This window comes from Zootoca vivipara, chromosome 5 (genome assembly GCF_965207765.1).
Source record: "Zootoca vivipara chromosome 5, rZooViv2.hap1.1, whole genome shotgun sequence".
NCBI lineage: Eukaryota > Metazoa > Chordata > Lepidosauria > Squamata > Lacertidae > Zootoca > Zootoca vivipara.
In genome coordinates, this window is record NC_142588.1 from 33,693,699 (window position 1) to 33,714,289 (window position 20,591).

Here is a 20,591-nt window from a genome sequence, read left to right on the forward strand (position 1 = left end):
AGTATGGAGAAATGCAAACAGTACAAATCTCCCCCTTGTTAAATGGAAAAAAGGAATCAGACTGTGGAGAGGAAAATCTGGAATGTATTTCTAAGGAGGGAAGATAATTTTACATAGGGAACAGTCACAGCAGGAGGATATATGGTATGAAGTATCAGCATTCAATGCTGCCCAAGTTTGGGGTGAAGTCTCTGAAATGCATCCTTGGGTCTACTATTTCCAGCTGTTTTCAATCAGAATAATTAACAACTGAGCCTATTCATCTGTTTAAAAAATTGCTTGAACTGCTTGAAGCGTAATGCATAATCTCATGTCATTGCTGTCCCAAAGTATAGCCCATGCACACAGTCCCTCCAACTTATGCAAAGCAGCAGAAAGAATTATCAGGAGGAAACAGACTCATAGAAGTCAGTGCCAGTCTTTGTCTGATTCTCCTCCAACAGGTCTCTGCTTCAATGTAAGACTTGTCACAAGCTTATTTTAATACAGTGGTAAGGAGCCCTGCAATTCTGAAGCCACAAGGCATGCACAGACAAATAGCAGAACTCTCCTCTCTTAAAAGCCAGCACAAAAAGAAAATGAGAACTTTGGGAGGTTCTTTCTGTCTGAGAGGCACCCTCCGAGATGTTCTTATGGTTGTGTGATTTTTAAATCCATGGGAGCAATTTTGTTAATAGCTTTACCTTGAGGCATGAAAAGACATTTGGTAAACAAAAAGGCTTTGAACAAAAAGCTAAGACTTTGAGAGGAATTGTAAGGGCATTGCAGATAGTAAAATGTCCTGTTAACAACTTTCCATTGAAAGTAGGGGGGGGGAACCGCAGCAAAGGATAGCTTGGACTCTTTTAATCATTTTCCATGAAAATAACATTGCCTTTGTGCATCCTAACAAATAGAAAGCTTCTCCTCCTCCACCTCCTCATTTGCTGACAACCAATGTTACCTATGAAGGCAGGTAGGTAGCCCTGTTGGTCTGACTATGAAGGCAACAAGACATTTCACTTCTGTTTACTGGATTTGCTTATCAAATAATGCGAGGATAAACGCACATCAAGGGTTCACCCCATTCAAAAGTGAAGTTCATATTTTTGCATCTGATGATGAATGTTGATTCTAGTCCACAAAATATTGTGCCATAATATATTTCTTAGTGTTGTAGCCAGTGCTGTGTCCAGAGTTCCACTTGCACCAGACTTCCCCTTCTTCTCCTTTCCTTGCAAGTGCACGAAATTTGCTCCAGAGGATCTCCTGACCCTTTGGAACAGATTTGTGGGGTGGGGAGAGAAGAGAAGAGAAGAGGGGAAGGAGAAGTTCTGATGTGCAAGTTGATATCAAAAGTCACTGAGGTTGAGGACAAAAAGCAGGGACATATTTCCCCTTTCTCTCTTCTGACAGGTTATCCTACAGGGCAACCAAAACTGGGCCTAACCCCCCCCCCCCGATTGAAATGGCTCTCAAAAAAAGTACTGGTAAGTTTCCTCCAAGAGTGCCTGAATAAAGTGCTTTGGGGCATGTTCTGTGTTTTTGAGAAGGCCCCAAAAACCCAGATCCTTTGCAACAGATAACTCTACATTATTATTTGGAAAAAAGGCTTGGTAGCCAAACATATCAAGGCTAATCTGCTCAAGCAAGATATTGTTTGCTTATCAATTATTGCAGTTGACTGAAGTGTTCCTAGTTATCAAATAATCTGTATTACTAATTGAAAAATCCAGAGGACATATGCCTGGTCATATAAGCAGAAAGGAGGAGAGGAAAAAAAGTATTAAAGAATGATCCAGCCTTTATTTGCATTTGCAAAGGGCAGGGTGCAGAGATACTGGTATATGCAAACATTCATGTACCACCCACACTCAGCTACGAGGGCATGCACACAATGCATGCCATTTCATTGATGCACCAGACGTGCTATTGAACACCACTGTGAAACTCCCATAGGGGTGCACAAACATAGCCTCAGCCCTACAGCAGGGCATCCAATCTAGCAAGTTCTGGTGAATCAGAGCCCGCAGCTTGCTGACATGAGAAGGCATGGACATGGGGGATACTGGAGTTGTGTGTGTGTGTGTGTGTGTGTGTGTGTGTGTGTGTGTGTCCTCTTTATAGCTTCTACCCAGCAACCATCTTCATATGCAGCATCATAGAAAGAAAGAGCATGACAAAGTGAGAATGTGGGGAACTGCTAAGAGATTATACTACAGGCACAGCCAGGAGTGTTGACATATTGGAAGCTTTGTGGGTTAAATAGTAGTAGCTTTTAACTGTTCTCTGCTCTTCAGCAGCACACACAGCCGTTAGCTGATGATTAGGAATTCTGGAAGAGGGAGGCCTTAGATATGGCCAACAGCAGGTGGGAACATACCTTATCCCCTGGGCTTCTTGTTTGTTTGTTTGCCACCTGATTCTGCCAATGACTGAACAACCCAGTGAATCCCAGCTTTTACGTTTCTCTCAGCTAAGGCCATGCTATGATGTTCAAGTCCTTCCCAAGAAAGGGATTGCTACAATTATCAAAACACAATTTATTTTTAAAGTGAATTGTTTACACAGTAGTGTGGTACAGTGGGGGAGGGGGCGAAGAGGCTTTTCCCTTTTTTGCAATACAGATTCCATGTCAGTACTGGTGGAACAAAGAGTATAATGATGTGATTTGCATTTTCCATAGACACCACCACTACAAAACAGGTTAAATGAACACAGAGATGTGTGCACACACTCCTATTCAGATTGGCTTTTTCGTATACAGTCCGTGCCAAAATTACACTATTATTTACAAAATGCTATATATCTGGGGAAGATTAAAGACTATAATCAGAAAGTCACAACAACAGCAACAACAGCTTTCTGTGTAACAGCTACAAAAAATGAGGTATGAGAAAGTGTATAGAAAACTATTTCTATTTATGTGCAAGATGCATACTGTTATTTTAAACCAATTAGCTTGAGAAGTGCAGCTACATTATTACCCCTTCAATATGAAGGACTTTTAAATTGCTTAGCTTTATTTTACTGTTGTGAAGAGCTATTTCTTGGAGAAGAAAAATATTACTAAACTCTACAACAAGCAAGATAATAGGAGAGTTTGTTTCTACACTGAACAAGGCAAGTTGAGCAGCCAGTGTCTACAGGATTAAGGCATTTCATTCAGTCTCTCTTAAAAACAAAACCGTGCAATCACGGGAAACCCTGTGTGATTATTTTTGGGTTTTTTTTAAGGCATAGCCTTTGTGTACATAGGATGAAGATCTACCTGTGAAGTGTGGTTGCAAAATTAGCAGGTTGAAAGACAGGATTCCCCTAAATCAAGTCTACAGCTTTGCAGGGGCCTATTTACATAACAGTTCCCTAGCCCCTTATGCTTTTCACACTTCCTCTCACCCCCTCCACACATATCTAAGCCTAATGGTCAGAAATTCAACAGATGCAGCTTTCCCCACTGCTGTACAGCAATTCACTGATGGGAAAAGTGCTGTCTGTTAGAAGTGCTGCCTGTCTGTACAGCTCTTACAAGGCCCATTTCTTCTTGCTGTATGCTTTACTTTTGCCCCTATAGTAAGTACACCATACCCCCTTTCTTCTCTCTCTCTCTCTCTCTCCACTTCATTCCCACTTAAGAGGCCCCTTTTCACCACAATCCTAAATATTGAATTGTATTCTAGCCAAGACCTGCTTTGTCTTGACTCAGGTCTCAGGTTTGGCAGTTCCGCCTCTCTTACACAATCTCAGCTACAACTTAAAAAGTAGGCACGAGGTTTTTTTGTGTGGCTACCTCTGCAACATCCCCCCCACACAATCACAGCTTCCCCAAAAGCCACCACACACTCTATTACTTCTTCACAAACTTCTCTGCTGCCCCCTAGTTAAGGCAAGTGAATAGCAAGTGAATGGTATATCGATCACTCGGTTTTTACATTAGGAGATGTTCTCCCTGAAATTCATATTCTCTCTTCCTCCCCCCTCAAGTCAAAGTTGTGGCTGGTAGTTTTTGTTTTTAAATGTAAATGCATAATGTTCACAGTCATTTCCCCTTTTTTAAAAAAGTAGTCAGCCAACCCTTCTATGTGGCTTGCTTATGCTTATTGAGAAGTTTAAAGTCAGGTGGCAACAGATGCCTCTGTGTTTTGTTATCATTCACCAATATGGAGAAAAGCTTTCAATCCTGCTCCAGCTTTGCCATTCAGGGAAGAGGCCATTGGCTATCCGAGGGCTACCCAGTCGTTCACAGCCTGCCTCGTGCCCTTTTCTTGCCGGTTTGAGAGTCACGCAGCCTTTCCTGGGAGATGGCACTTGAACTCCATCCGACTTCCATTCTGCATGGACAATCTTGTAGTTCTGCCCATCGTTATTGTCCCAGAATGTGTGCTCATCGCTTTGGTAATACACACAAAACTCAATGTTCTGCTCAGGGGCAATGGCTGGAGGCAAGTCAATAGCAAAGGAGAAGGTATCATTGTCAGAGTCTCCATACACGTTGTTCATGTAGACGCAATTGATGTCGGAATAGGTTTTCCACGAATCATAGGTGACCCGAATCCGCACCTTCTTCTCAAAACTCACATTTTTCACTTTCACAGTCCCCGACACAGCCCTTTCTTGGAGGGTGCAGTTCTCAAGACACACAAAGTTCTTCTGTAAGTGGTTCCGGAAGTCCAAGTAATCCGCCGAAGGCTGAGCGAAACCCAGAATCAAGTTCTTTTCCTCATGTAGTTTTAAGCCAGCAGTTATGCCTTCAAGGTCTAGCAGCTCAAACTGAAGATCCCACCCTGGATTCTCCTGAAACTCAGAGAAGACGTGAATGGCGGTGAGAGAGAGACCTTTTGAGTCCGCAAAGACGACTCTCTTCTTGGCTCGGCTGGCAGAGCGCTTCCAGTCACTGTTTTGGGATTCAGTTTCACGTTTCACATTGAGGCACGGTCTGAGAGGCTTAAATCGATCCACAAAGTTCCTTCTCTGATATTCGTCAAGTGGGTTGAGAAAGCTCTTCACAGGTGGCGAACGAGCCAAGCATATTCTCATGGCCACATCTACAGGCATGATAGAACTGGATAGGGGCCTTGGGTCCAAGACTTCTATCATTCTGCAACGTAAACAAAAATCAATCAGGCTTGCGTTTGTACTGGAGGACATGCGCTGGAGGGAAGCCTCTGCAAAAGGCTCCCTCTGCTTACACTCAACCCTGTTCATAATTCATCATTTGCTGGCTGGGAGGCTGTAAATAATTCAGTCACAAGCAAGATTAGCCAGAACAGTGACTGGCAGCCAGATGCAGAACTGATGAAATAATAACACCCTATTCAGAACACTTGGATGAATTCCACATGCCATTTTGAGTCAGCCACGTTTTTAAATTCATGTTTGCTTTGCACCCCCAAGAAAGCTTTTTGTATTTGTTTTATCAATAAAGCTCAGAGCAGGAGGAGGGCGCAGAATAAAGTTCTTAGATTGCAGATTCATATCTGGAAGGTAATCACGGCTCCCAATGCACAAGGAAAGGAAAGCATGCCTATCCTCTGTTAAAAATAAAAAGCATCTAAGTAAAATTCATGAGAAATAATTCCTTTTTAAATCGTTTCTATGGAATCTCTTATGTACCATACAGACAATATTTTCATGATGCTTCCTACAACCTTAAAAAAAAAAAGATGGCATCCAATTTATAGCACAATCCTGACCCATGTCTACTCAGAAGCAAGTCCTATGAAATAAGTAAGGCTTGTTCCCAAATGAGTGGTGCTATGACTGCAGCTTTAGCCATATTCAAGAGTAGACCCAGTGAGAGAAATCTTTGTACTGGGTCTGCTCTGAATATGACTTAATCAGATACATCCCTATTCATCCATCTCTGAAGCAATTCAATAGTTAAATACATTAAGATATCTCATTAATTTCTCTGTGTACATTACATACAGGAAGCCAGCTATTCCCCCCCAAGTACATTTATTGTAGGCAACTATGGTTACTTATGACGCCTTAAAGTAATGCAGAGGGTTATAAGAGGAATCACTTAAGACTACAATAGTTGGCGCCTGTAGCATGAGAGAAGCCTTATTTTACAGCAGCTTTCCCACAAGCTCAGAAGAGACCGCTTTGGCCTAAGCAAGTACAAATCAACTTTAATGAGGAGTCCAGTGATGAGGCTATTGGAATTTTCTAGACTCCTGGGAGGAAGGTTTCAAAGCATAGCTATTTATGTGGCTTTTCATGAACACCACCCCTCTGTTGGCCCGGGAGGACAATGACAGGATGACTCCCAATTCTGACCAGGTTGCAAGCAGCAGAAGATAATGAGCACACACACAGCTAAACCCTTTCCTTCCTCCTTACACACCCCTTGTCTTTTCACTGCGTTTGCAAGATTAGAAATGCAGGTGTCTTTCCTGAAACCATTTTCTTGCAGAGCTACGTGGAAGTTTCTGGTCGTTATGCTGAAACAAGCCCTTATTCTACAGCAAGAGATTAACTCAAACAGACGAAGGATGATAGGAGCAAGTTGCTTTGTTCATAGAAAACACGCCAACACCTTCCTTAAGTTAGGTATAGGATCCAAAAAACCCTCCTGTAAAATGCGGCTTTCCAAAAAACGCTTAGTCGGAGAACCTGCGCTAGGTTGCAGCCACAGCGCGACTCATGACGAAGCAAAAATAAAACACCCCATGCTTGCTCGCAAGCAAGTCTCGCCGCGATCAGCTCCGAAGCAAGTGGGTGCAGGATTGCAACCTTGCTGAAATCGCCCCCGTTCATTCCTAGGCATGGCCTTTTCCTGCTGCAAAGGAGCCCCCCCCCTTTAAAAAAAAAATTCCGCACATCAGGCTTACCTGCGTTAAATAGAAGAAAGTGGACCCGAGGAGAAGCCCATAAATATAGAGGGACGGTCGTGCAAACGGCAATCGCGGCTTTTCTGTGCGCCTCGACGGAGGAGTAACTTCCGCAGGAGGCTTCGGGACTTTTGCGCTCTCTCTTTAACTCACCCAATGCGTCCCCCCTGTCCTCTCCCCTTCCAATCCCGGCCGATCCTCGCCCGCAGAGTCAGCACCCCGCCAGCCTCGCTCCTACTGCTTATCAAACGCTGCGCCGTCTGCTCCACGTGAAAGCGCCGCGGAAGCCAATCGCGTCGCAGGCCAGGCGCCTGCCAAGCGAATCAGCGCCGGGCTGCCCTCGCTGGGGGAGGCGTGATAGCTCCGCTGCCAGTAGGCGCCGTGGGATGGGGACAAAGCATGCGGCTCTGTTGACACAGCCTCCAGCGGGAAGACCCTCGGGCTCAAGGTCAGCCCCTGCCGGCGACCCAGGAGTTAAGGCAGCTTTTCCAAAATATATAAAAAGGCCCAGAATGAATGTGGACAATTATTTTTGGGGTGTGTGTGAACGTTGTAGTACATATTGCATTGTTTTAATGGATGCTTCATTATATAGCGCACCTTTCTGTATTTTATTTTATTTTATTTATTTTTCTTCTGTAACTTACTGCATGACTTCCCTCTGCCCCAGCTGCAATGAAACAGGCCTTTTCCGTATTTGTTTTATTTTTCACATTTATATACAGTACCACCTTTCTCTTCCGTGGAGCTAAAAGTGGTATACCTTGTTGTCCTCCTCCTCCTCCCCATTCCATCCTCACAGGAACCCTGTGAGGTAGGTTAGGTTGAGACATGATGACTGGCCCTAGGTCATTCAGTGACTTTCGTGGCTGGGGGTGGGTGGGTGGTTCAAACCCTGGTCTTGGTCTCTACAGCCACAGCAGGCGCTGTAACTCTCCAATGGTTTGACTTCACCTGCAAAGTCACACACTTCCGTTGCCTCCTGAGACAGACAGATGCCAACAAAATCACTTCAGGACTTCCATTGGTTGCAGCAAACAATTAACAGGTTTAATAAATGTTAATGACATTGCAGCCCACTTTTGCTGGATAACTTTCACCAGCAGTTTCACATTTTCAGAAACATGGGGGACATTTGTAGCAGCCCAAAAGCTAATGGTCAAGGGGAGGGACAGAAGTCTCTCAGCACCACTGACTGGGTTCTTCCTTCCAGAAAGGACTGGGGCCACTATAAATTTGTGTCTCTGAGCCCCAATCCTGTTGGGCAACCCAGAAGGAGACAGTGGTTGCTGGTACCGAAACTCATTGAGAGGTCCAGAAAAACTAACAGGGTCACGCTCCCCCTATGCATTCCCCAGTGCAAATCATCTGCCCAAGTGAAGGTGTTTTCTGTCCTATAACCAGGCCAAAAGCCAGACTGGAATAGATCTAAAGAATCAGTATCATCCAAAACTGCCTTGAGCAGCGGTACTTCCAGAGCTTCACTTAAGGATGAAAAATTAGACACTGGGTGATCATTGTCCAGGACTGTTCTGACCACATCTGATTTATTTAACTAAGGATGCACTACCACCCTTTTCAGTGCAGCAGGTATAATCCCTTCCCTTAAATATGCAGTAATAACTTCTGGCAGTGTGCTGTCCAGATAGTGCGCCTGGCCCTAGAGAGCAAATGAAAAGGGCCCAGAATTTATTTGTATTTCTTGAATTCAGTCCTGCAAAGACATGTAGAGCCATAACTTTAGTACCTTGATACTCCTATTATAATTAATGGTACTTTCCTACCAAATTTCATGATTCAGTCTGACTGCACCATGTAATTAGGGTGCCAACGGTGCAGATCCCTGCACTTGCCAAAATTCTTTCTTCTTATTCTCAGCAATTAGCAGCATAGGAGCTACGGTAACTCCTAGGGGCCCTGAGGGCTTCAGCCCTCACAATAAAACATTTGAGGGAGCTGGGCCTTGACAAAGTTGATGGGCATTCCCATTCAAATGGTGTGTGTGCACTGTGTCATGTTATCCATTATGAGGGGCTTACCTGGGCCCCCACAATATTTTATTCAAGTTGGCACCCCTTATTAGAGGCATGGGACACTCTGCAGATGAGGAAAGGAAGCTACTCTTATGCATGTGAACAGGATTGTCAGCAATGCATGCATGTAGTTAAGGAAGAGGAGCTAGAACCCAAGCCCTTGGCATGTTTACCTGCTCAGCACATTTTGGAATTTCATATTTTCTGCCTAATGTATGATCCAGCTCTAGACATTTGCATGATTGTGACCACAATATTAATCTCATGTTCTAGATCAGTCCTGGAGAACCTTGACCCCCCCCCAGATGTTGCTGGACTGCAACTCCCATCATCCTTGACCATTGCACATGCTGGCTGGGGCTGATGGAATCCTCCAATATCTGGAAGGCCACAGGTCCTGCGCCACTGTTACAAAACATTGGATTTAAGCATGCTTACAAGTTAGGAGGCTTTTCGTTTTTGTATTTTGTGGGAGTGGAAATATATGAATCCCTGTGACCCATGTGTGGGGGGTGGATAATAAATCGGCTGGGTGCCTAGTTTCAAAACACGGGACTAGCACATAGAAAGCCCCAGCAGAGTTTAAAATCAAGTCACAACTTGTACAGCAGTAAAGTGTGGAAATAGGCTGTTAAATCTGCTTAAATATCCCATTTAGTTCACTGAAACAGTGGACCTCTTTCTACCCCTATTATCATTGAACAGACCACACTATGTTAAGTAAGTTTAAAATACTTTTACTTACAGATTCAAAGGTCTGATGCATGCAATGTTCCATGCAGCAGCAAGGAAAACACAGGAAGAAAGCTTTCGGGTAGAAAATACAGAATCTTGTTCCAAACACTTGCTCTAAGCTTGGGAACAAGCTTATACACACCCTCCTTTGTTGGCTACATGGTACAGAGGGGGGTGGACAGGAAGAGAGGGCTTCATTTCTTCCCTCATTGGAGAAGAAGGGGCATGACCTAACAGTTTAGGAAACACAGCTGTATTGTCTTAGCCCCTTCATGCACTAACTAGCCCTATGTTTGCTAGTTGTATATGAATGCAATCTCCCACCTATTACTGGAATCTTGCTTCCAAATAATAGTTATTAATAGCATTAGTCTATAGGTGTGTCAGAAGAACAAGAAAACTAGGCCAGTCATTTATTTTTTCTGGAGCCAAGAGCTTATGTAAATTAGTCTGCTAAACAAGACCACTTTCCTTTGGATTCATGATGCAATATAGCAAACCTCCAGAAAGAGGGAGAAAGCCACTGAGATGAAAAGCAGCTGTTATTTCTCAACCCAACTAAGCAAACAGCTGCCAAGTCCTTTCATTCATTTCACGCAAATAGAACAAGTAAGAGGCATGGGCAACGCTTGCTGCTTTTTTATAGGTAAACTGTGAGTCTGCAAAAACTGTTCAGGGTTTGCATGAAATGGTGCAAAGGAACAGCTTATTCTTTGTTATTATTGTATTTATATCAACCTTTCATGCAATGAGCTCGAGGTGATGTTCCCCATTTGATATTCACGACAACCCTGTGAGATGGGTTAGGCTGAGAGGCGGTGACTGGCCAAAGGTCACCTAGTGTGACTGAATGGGGATTTGAATCCTGGTCTTCCAGGTCCTAGTCCAGCTCCTACCCTAATCAAAGCAATGCTACAGCCCTATCCAATCATTTTATCCAATTAGAATTAAGTGAGAGGAGAGTAGGGACATCCTTTCTGATCCCACCCCTCCACTGCATTCTCATCACCCAGCCATGTCCCCTACTCCCCTTCCACTTGATGGATGGGGGGGAGGAAGTCTCAAGCAGGGAGCCTGAGGTTGGATGACCATCTGTCATGTATGATCTAGCTGAGATCCCTTAATTACAGAGGGTTGGACCCTCAGCATCCCTTCCAACTCTACAATTCTATGGTTCTGGTAAGCAGGCCTGTTCAAATAATTTTACAGTATAGGTGGGAAAGTGTGTTTGTATCTACAACAATGCTGGCTGGGAGGTATGTTTTGCATTCTTACTGGCCATCATTTGCAGGGTTATCAGCAGGGCACCCAGAGGCAAACAAAGTCCTTGTGAGTTGTGTAAAAAGAAGGAAATCCCTTTTCTTGCATGACAAGCCGCGCCTGCTAAAATTCCTTCCTCTGCACAAGTACAAGACCTTTGTCCTCCTTTGCATCTGTTCACCCTGGTGATAGGTCATGATTTGTGATAAATTCCCCCAAGTACCACTACTCTGTGTATGTGCTTTAATATGCTCTCTATGAAGAATATTGCCTAGCTTACCTGTCATACAGCTGTACTGTATATGCAAATACTAGCAGTTGATCTTGTTTCACTTTCTGCAGCTATACAAAGCTTTATCAGTAGGATCAAGCTGCAAGAATAGGTCATAGATATTTCTTTCATGGTCACCCACCCAGCAGTAGCTTGCCATTTTACGATATATAGTTATTGCCTCATTTATGGTTGACTATTTTGTTTGCCGATTGTCTACTCCTTCTTTCCTGAGCCAGCTGTGTGTGTGTTTAAAAGGGCAAATGAGAGCAAGGCTATTCCTCCATCTACACCCTATGGTAAGGTTACCAGATTTTTTTCAATGAATCCGGGGACACTTTTCAACTTCAATGGATTTTGTATGGGGACTTATCTGTAAATCCAGGGACTGTCCCCAGGAAATGGGGACGTCTGATAACCTTAAAGGTAAAGGGACCCCTGACCATTAGCTCCAGTCGTGACCAACTCTGGGGTTGCAGCGCTCATCTTGCTTTTCTGGCCGAGGGAGCCGGTGTACAGCTTCTGGGTCATGTGACCAGCATGACAAAGCCGCTTCTGGCGAACCAGAGCAGCACATGGAAACGCCATTTACCTTCCCATCAGAGTGGTACCTATTTATCTACTTGCACTTTGATGTGCTTTCAAACTGCTAGGTTGGCAGGAGCAGGGACTGAGCAACGGGAGCTCACCCAGAGCGGGGATTCGAACCGCTGACCTTCTGATCGGCCATTCCTAGGCTCTGTGGTTTAACCCACAGCACCACCCGTGCCCCTCTGGTAACCTTACCCTATGGCTATAAAGCTGTTGGGCCTCCCAGATCTCGTGATACTGTCATTGAAAAATGGCTTATGCGGGAGCATTGTGTAAAGGTTTCACTGCCCTGAAGGCATGCTTTGCTTTTCCAGGAAGGCCCCGACCCCTGCCTATAATTATTTGACTGTGACAAGCATGCAGCCACCTTTTCAAGCCTCCTGCAGACCAGAAATAATCTCCCACACTGTATTTCAGTCTCAGTGTGCCACCCAGGACAGGGAATGTATAAAAGGGTGGTTCTGAAGGGTGGTTGCCACCCACCTGTCTGCAGCAGTTTTCAACCATCTCCTTCAATGCAGCCTTTGAGCTGAGCATTGACCCACATCATTAATCCAGGGAAACACCCGCTGTCTCTCTGCTCCAGGGAAACAGGACTGCAAATGACATTTGGGACAAAGGCAGCTTCAGAATTTGGTCTAGCTCAGGGGGGGTCAGCAAACTTTTTCAGCAGGGGGCCGGTCCACTGACTCTCAGACCTTGTGGGGGGCCGGACTGTATTTTGGAAAAAAATATGAACGAATTCCTATGCCCCATAAATAACCCAGAGATGCATTTTAAATAAAAGCACACATTCTACTCCTGTAAAAACACTAGGCAGGCCCCACAAATAACCCAGAGATGCATTTTAAATAAAAAGGGCACATTTTACTCATGTAAAAACATGCTGATTCCCGGACTGTCCGCGGGCCGGATTGAGAAGGTGATTGGGCCGCATCTGGCCCCCGGGCCTTAGTTTGGGGACCCCTGGTCTAGCTTCTTCACCAGTGCTTTAATCACAGGTTGCTGCTTCGTTTTAGCTCCTTACTACTTTTATATCCCTTCTCTCCTCCAAGGTTGCATTCCACCCCCAATCTCTGCTGAGCAATAGCAAGATCTCAGGGAGTTCCAGGCACTCACCCAGGGCTGCTTCCATTGGGAAATCAAGGCCCGGTGGAAAATAGTGTCTTTAATAAACATGGTTTCTTGTACACATATTTACACCTGGATCTCAGGAGGAGCCCATCCTTCACAGCAGCCCAGCACTGGATCCCCAGACATCTCTTTACCTCTTTCCCAGCCTTTCTTCAGCCAGCTTACCAAGATAGTTCTGGCCTTCACAGTAGCACATCCAGTTCTCCCCCTTCTTCCCCAGCTTCTCAGTTTCAAAAGGACACTTTTTTCCTATGTGACATCATGCCTCCTATAAACTCCCCCTCCAACTCTGCTATTTACCCAGAGCTTAGGCAGAGGGTCAATGACTGGCCATAATTACACCTTGGTGGGCCTTCCCCCAAGGAGATTTCTTGGTGTAGCCTGCATTTTAGATCTAACATCTGGCATGTTACCCTCAATATTATCTCAATTCTACTGTTTATTAATTTTTAGCATTCCCTAACTCTAGCAGTTACGGGTGACCTTTCACCCTCAACATCTGTTGCCCAAGATCTGTAACAATATATATAACTTCGCCCCTCTGTTTTGATCCTCACAAAATTAAAATTAAATTAAGCTGAGAGATCGTGATTGAGCCCAGCGTCAACCCAGTGAAGTTCACTGCTGGGTGAGGATTTCCACCTTCCTTTCCCCAGTCCCAGTCCAGCGCACTAAATCAACCACTATGCCACACTTGAGATGATGTTATCACATGAAGGTGTGTACAGTTGCAAACCTGAAGGAGCGTCTCCACCCCCATAGTTCTGCCCGGACACTGAGGTCCAGTACCGAGGGCCTTCGGGCGGTTCCCTCGTTGCAAGAAGCCAAGTTGCAGGAAACCAGGCAGAGGGCCTTCTCGGTGGTGGTGTCCGCCCTGTGGAACGCCCTCCCATCAGATGTCAAAGAGAAAAACAGCTACCAGATTATTAGAAGACACCTGAAGGCAGCCCTGTTTAGGGAGGCTTTTAATGTTTAATAGATTATTTTATTTCATTTTTCTGTTGGAAGCCGCCCAGAGTGGCTGGGGAATAAATAATGAATTATTATTATTATTACAGTATTATTATTATTATTATTATTATTATTATTATTATTAACTGCTGTATACAAAGCACACTGTAAAAATATAAATAAAAACTGGCTTCTGTTCATTTCAAATGCTACCGTGTTTCCCCTTTTTTAAGACTCCGTCTTATAAGTTTTTTCCCTAAAAAAAACGTGGCTTTCGGTGGGATGTCTTATTTTTTTATTACCGGTGTGGTTTTTACGGCTCAGGGCGCTGCTGGGCTCTCTTGAGTGCTCAGCGCAGTCTGTGTGTATACAGCCTAAATGATGCCCCCCCCCATGTGCCAAGTACAAAAATGAAATGGGGATGGAGATGAAGCACACCTTCTGGGGCTGAGGTGCTTGTGTGTGTCGCTTCTGTGTTCCGCACAGCACCTTGCTCCTGGTTAGCAAAGCAAAAATAACCTACGTGCAAACAGGTATTGCATTATGCTCCACAATCCCTCTCTGACTTTTCTTGGCACACGGCTGTCCTTGCATGAAGTGTTAGTTTAGGAAGAAAATTCCCACGGGAATGCCATATCCCTGCTTACAATCTCCATTTCTGTCCCTCCTTATATAAATTAAACTCAAACCAGTGAATAAGGCTGCAGTCCCATAATAACCACTTATCTGGACTTAAGCCCAGCTGAACTCCATGGGACTTACTTCTGACTAGAGATGTATAGAATTGTCCTTTAAGGATGTCATTGGGACCATTTATTCCACTTGCAAAAAAAAAGTCTAAAGTTTATTTCAGCGCAGAATTCAGTGCAGAATTTGATTATCATTTTCTTTATGGGGCAGACATGCCCCAACAGTTGTTCAACTTCAGCACTCTATATACTTGATGAATTATGTAGGATGACATAACTGTACTCGTATTTTAATAGGACTGAAAAGAAGTTGTTCAACTTGAGTACTCTGAGTACCAGATGAGTTATGCAGGATGGCATTACACATGTTTTATTAGGACTGAGAAGCATGGAAGGAACATGCTTGGTTATCTGGAGGGTAGCTTGACATTGGCAGACATCACAAGTGGCCTCTGAAAGCTCATAAAAAGTCCAAGGCAGAAATGTCAGAGGCGAAGGACATTGCAAGAGTAACAATCTCCCCCTTCTTCATTTTTGACTCATGCCAGTGTGTTAAGTGAAACCTGGGCTCTCTTCAAAATCAGACAGTAGAACTGCAAAAATTGATCCTCAAGCCCTACAAAGGTAGAAGAGGAAACAGCACCCTCTCCCCTCAGTCGATCTGGACTGGAACCCTTTTTTTACAGAAAAGTTTGCAAATGTCAGCACTTTTTCCTTAAACAAATAATTGGTACATTCAGGTATCAGCCTAACTTGGGTGGGTATATTTTTTCAAAAACCAAAAAACAGCAGCTGGTATTTGGTGATTGAAGATAGCTCCCTCTGAAGGCTGATACTGTATCTTGTAAACCAGTACTCCCTTGCAGAAATGAGATTTCTCTGAATGGTGACTCTGTTTCCACCAGAACTCTTCAAGGACACCTTTCCCTAGTCTGTTTCTTACCTGTTCCATTTCAAAGTTTTCCAGTTCCAAAGTTTTTAACTTCGGGTTTTTGCTTCTCTGGCATAAATAATCCCTGATTAAACATTTCTGCATTTTATGCTCAAACCTGACAATGGCACTTTGTCTCAAGTGTTTGAGGTGAGATTACCGCAAGAACTCTTTGTAGTCTGGGCGATGTATTTTTAATGTCACGATTGTAACAGCTGTTCCTCAGCTCTTTCAGAGCAGCCAGGTGTTTCACCCCAAGGTAGCACCTCTGTCACCAGTTCGTTTCCCTAGCATTAAAAGTATAATAGTGTCTTATTACAAAAATGATTTTCCGCTACCAAGCTAAACGTACCTATTGTAGTTACGAGTGCTACGTGACATCTCACATATTGGCTAGTGCCCAGGACAACATTAATGATAAATGGCACTAATGATAAATAACGCTAACACATATCTCTGTGCCATTTTGTGTACCTGCTCTCCTCACAGAAATACCACAGTTTCGTGGATTTCCTTCTTCCTTTTCTTTTCTTTTCTTTTCTTTTCTTTTAGTTGTTTTAAGAGAGATTTCCCCCCCTCCAAACTGCAGTTCCACTCTCCTGTGATGGAGGGAGTCCTTTCAGTTCAGTTCTATGGGTTAAAGATCCAATTGAATTTCCAAGTATCCCATTGAGGCAAAGAAGGGCAAAACGGGCTCATAGCAACACACACACTCCTCCCTACTCACAAGGCCGCCAACTTTCATGAAGCATATTTTGCATATTCTCCAACTTTCGTAATGTATATTATGACCAATACCCTGTAGATTTGCTGAGGGATAATTCAAAGTGGGAAATTTATATCATAGAGGTGTATTTGGTGGATCAAATAGATCGGACTGTAGCCCTATTTGGACATTCTGAAACTGTACCCAGTAACTTACAATCCTCTCTGCAATCAGAGACCCTGATCATGCAGAAGTCCTGGTCATGTTTATCCTTGAAGGCTAGAAGTGCCTTCAGTTTATCCTTGCTTCTGACCTTCCCACTCAATGCCAGAAGGCTAGGAGGTGGAAAAGGTGAGGCTGACATGCATTGCCCCTCCACTGATACAATTTTAAAATGCTGGATTAAAGCCCCTTTTTTTGTGTTCACATGATTTATGAAATGCATTTTCTCTTCTTTTGTATGTATTTTCTTTGCATTTGAAGTAGCCCTTCAAATGTGGCTCCAGTTGGATTCCTGCTGTACATTAGATGATCTGGAGAACAGCCAACGGAGAAATGGGCAAAACTGCACATTTCCAATTGCTGTAAAATCTCATGCAAAGACTAAATCTTTGCATAAATCTAATATTAAAATCATAAGCGGGACCAACATTTGTGGAAAGTTCAGCGTTCCAAAGGTAGCAGCCTTGAGTGTGAGTGTATGAAATAATGAATCCTATTGCTGGTAACATATAAAGAACCTTTCAAAATGATTCACAGAGGGACTGGATGGTAATCCAAAAATGTTGGACCAGCCATCAAAACCGAGTCCACAATGGGAACCTTTATAGCTTGACATCTGTCTGGAATTCATGACTCAGGCACATGATCTCTTTCTGCTACCTTGTTGACAGGTGCCAATCACATCCTTGTTGGCAGATTCCCAGCATAAGGAAAGCTACCCTCCCAAAGTCCACCTAAGGCAAAACAAGGATGTGATACAAGGTCGTGAGCCTGCCAAGGATGATGCTGCCAGCAATGTACTTGTTCTGTTTATAAATAGAGGACTCTGTTCCATTGCTATGATGTTGGCACCTTTTCCTTTAAAGGGGAAGTGACAACTGCAAATTAAAGAAGCACCCTTGTTTTCTTTTAAGCTAAATTTAAAAGAGTTAGTGAATTCTATTTAGGAATAAAAATATTTCTTTGATAGCACTTGGGAAGACCAATATAGATTGTATCCAAATTAGCCCCTTTCCCATTCTCTTTGCATGACTTGTTGTCTCTCATCAGCTCTCACAATACATTTTTAGCGAAGATGAAATTATTCACAAAATGTTAACCTCTTGACATTGACCTTGAATTTCAGCATCAGAATCTGAATGTCAACTTTTAAAAAATCGCAGGGTATAATGCTGTCCTGATAGTACAACACAGACGAGCATTGTTTTTAGTCTGGACTCTTTCCAGTGTAATCTTTTATTACATCAGGTTGTTTTTGGATGGATTCCTCTGGAGTCTGCTGACACACAAAGGCAACCGAAGGGATCCAGCTTACATAGTTTCATTTCCTGGAAACATGCAACATCATTTGCACAGGCAGGGATCCATCAGGATCATCCCAGAAGCTATCAAATGGAGGAAATCTATTTGAATTGCCTCCCCACCCATTTATTATTATTATTATTATTAGTAGTAGTAGTAGTAGTAGTATAATTTATGAAGCATTTAACATATTCTAAGTGCCATACATAGATTAAAAACAAGACATTTCCTACCCGCAGGTTTAAAATCTGAAAGGCATAGCACAAAAGTTAAAATGGTTAGAGAAAGAAAACAAACTCAAGTACCAGTTGATAAAGTTACAGAGGTTGTGTACACAATCCCATTTGTTCTGCCTCCGATTCAGTGCATTCTCACCACCGGTTTGGGAAGCCGTATACACACGCTAGGCACAATTCACATCTGTCCTGGAGTTTCTTGAGAAATATTGTGTTTTCCCTCAAACACCTTTGAAACGATTTGAAAATGTAAGCCGTCTGAAGACATCCACACTCCCAGTCCACCCGCGGGTGTGAACAGACGGTGAATTTTTTCAAAAGCACATCCAACTGTGCTGATGCGTACAATGACGCACAAATACATGGGGGGGGAGTGGCCTCACTGTGTTTTAATCTATTAATATGTACACAGTCAAATGACCACCTTGAAAGGGAGGGAGAGGCCCGATGGCTATGGATCTCAATGGGCCCTGCTGTTCCAGCTCTCCTGCTGCAGCAACCCTTGGCCCTGTAGTATAAGAAAGTGCTTAGTATTATAAGAAAATACATTAAGCCTGCAATTTGCATGGGGATCAAGCTTAAAGCCAAAATCGTGTATAGTCAAAGCACATTAGGGTGGGATTACCAAAGCTTTTTTTTTTGCCTGGATGTTCACTCTGTTTCCACTATTTATTATTATTATTATTATTTCATTTCATTTCATTTCATTTTAATTGCCAAGCATGTAAAGCTGAATGTGCACAAGCTAAATGTGCATAAGTTGCAGGTTTACTGTATTCTGCATTTTGTGATCATTTTTGTTGTGCATCATGAATGCAATGGGCGCAGTCCTTTCACGATGATGCAAGTGTAATGCCCACATGTGGAAGATCTACCTAAGGGTCCACTTTTCCCTCTCCCACTGCCTGCACACAGGCAGCATAAGGTATATTAGTGGGGATGATAGACTTGCACCCATATCCCACATTTCCACCCAGGCCTTCCTCTCTATGCCTTCAGGCATAAGCTGAGGAATGAGGGAAATCACCTTTATTGAGAGCCTGTGCACACCAAAGCTGTGTGTGCAGGGCAAGCGGGTTGTTCCCTGCATGTTTCTGAATTTCATTGTTTATATGTTAAATATTTTTAAAAGTTACCTGCAAAAAAGAGCTTCATTCTTGGAGACTGCCATGTGGTTTCCAGTCTAGAATCACTAGGCATGAAGCACACAGAGTTGCAAAATATACTCTGTGGCATAAAGCTGTATTAGCTTTGAGGGTTTTTTTCTGGACAAAGACAAAATGCCGTTGTTGAAACTTCACAAAGAATCGTCTTACAGACTCGTAATCCCAGCCCCGTTCTGTCATCGACCCACGTAACTTTTTTACCAACTCCCTTTTCTTTTAAACTATTTCTTTCTTTCTTTAAAGGATTGAAATGTTTGTATGTTCATGTCAGCTAACGGATGCCTAATAGTTTGTTTATTTGTTCATTTCTTACGAGAGGAGTTTGCAGTACAAGGAAAATAAAAGGAGCTTCATTCTGTATAACCTGTGGCCAAGCTTGTAAGTGAATTGGGCTTTCATGGTTCTTTAGGTGGTGTAGGAAACAGTCCGATATTTGAGCTCCATTGGCGGAAGAACTGTAGGATTTGCTGGAAGCTCTGCTTTGCCACAAACCCAGGACATGCCAGACAAAAGAGACACTGGGGAAACACACCAGATATGCCACCAGAATGGACAAAACACAGCAAAAGTTGTACCCTATATTTCTGCCTCTTCTCTCTGTCATTGCCCTCACCTGTTGGGCATCCATATTCAGGGACTATATCTAGCTATAGCTCAATGCTCCTTCCTCTCTACAGGCCGTGAGATGGTACAGGATCCACCCCATGCTAAGTAGTAGTAACCAGGGTGGTCCTAACTGTTCCTCTGTGGGGTTGTTAACTTACAGTTCCTGGCAGACTCCTGCACTCTTGTGAGCTGCAGGGCACGCAGTTGTGCAACGGGCCATGGTATTGTGCCAGAAGGGATGCTATCTGGAGACTTTCCGGAGTGACTGCTTGACAACCCCACGGGTGTGCACTTCTCTTTCGGGACATGGATTTAATACGGGCAATGACTTTACGACAAGGTGGGGGTCCTCAGGGTCCATACCAAATATGGCCCCTCCAGGCTTAAGTGATCCTCAGAACACTCCCGAGGTGATACCCATCTCACTTGCCCTGCTTCACATCCCAAGATTTTTTGCTGGGCTGGAGTGTGTTCTTGAACTCTAATAATGCCTCTTGCTCACCTGGATGGAGAACAGAGAGAAGGAGTATGTGTGTGTATAGAGACAAGCCTAGTGCACAAAGGTAACATGGGTTGCTCCACCCACTTTCACCTCTGGCCCCACCCACCGCGGGCATGTGGCCCTTAGCAGGTTGACCAGCGGGAGACATTCCCTGCCCTACCTGGGGAGGCTGTGGGTTCAGCCTGGACACTGAGGTCCAGCTCTGAGGGCCTTCTGGTGGTTCCCTCCTTGTGAGAAATGAGGTTACGGGGAACTAGGCAAGGGCTTTCTCAGTAGTGGCACCCGCCCTGTGAAATGCCCTCCCATCAGATGTCAAGGAAATAAATAACTATCTGACTTTTAGAAGACACCTGAAGGCAGCCCTGTTTGATGTTTGATATTTTATTGCGCTTTTATATACGTTGGAAGCTGCCCAGAGTGGCTGGGGCAGCCTAGTTAGAT

At 43.8% G+C, this 20,591-nt stretch overlaps 1 protein-coding gene across 1 annotated transcript; it reads right to left on the reverse strand.

Moving 5' to 3' along the window:
- Positions 1-2,507: 2,507 nt before the first annotated feature.
- Positions 2,508-7,260, reverse strand: PPP1R3C (protein phosphatase 1 regulatory subunit 3C). The gene is made up of 2 exons (XM_035138351.3): positions 6,816-7,260; positions 2,508-5,077 (listed from the first exon to the last, which is right to left on the reverse strand). The coding sequence occupies exon 2, from the start codon at positions 5,074-5,076 to the stop codon at positions 4,132-4,134; it is 945 nt and encodes a 314-aa protein (XP_034994242.1). The 5' UTR covers position 5,077; positions 6,816-7,260; the 3' UTR covers positions 2,508-4,131.
- Between the last annotated feature and the right edge of the window lie 13,331 nt (positions 7,261-20,591).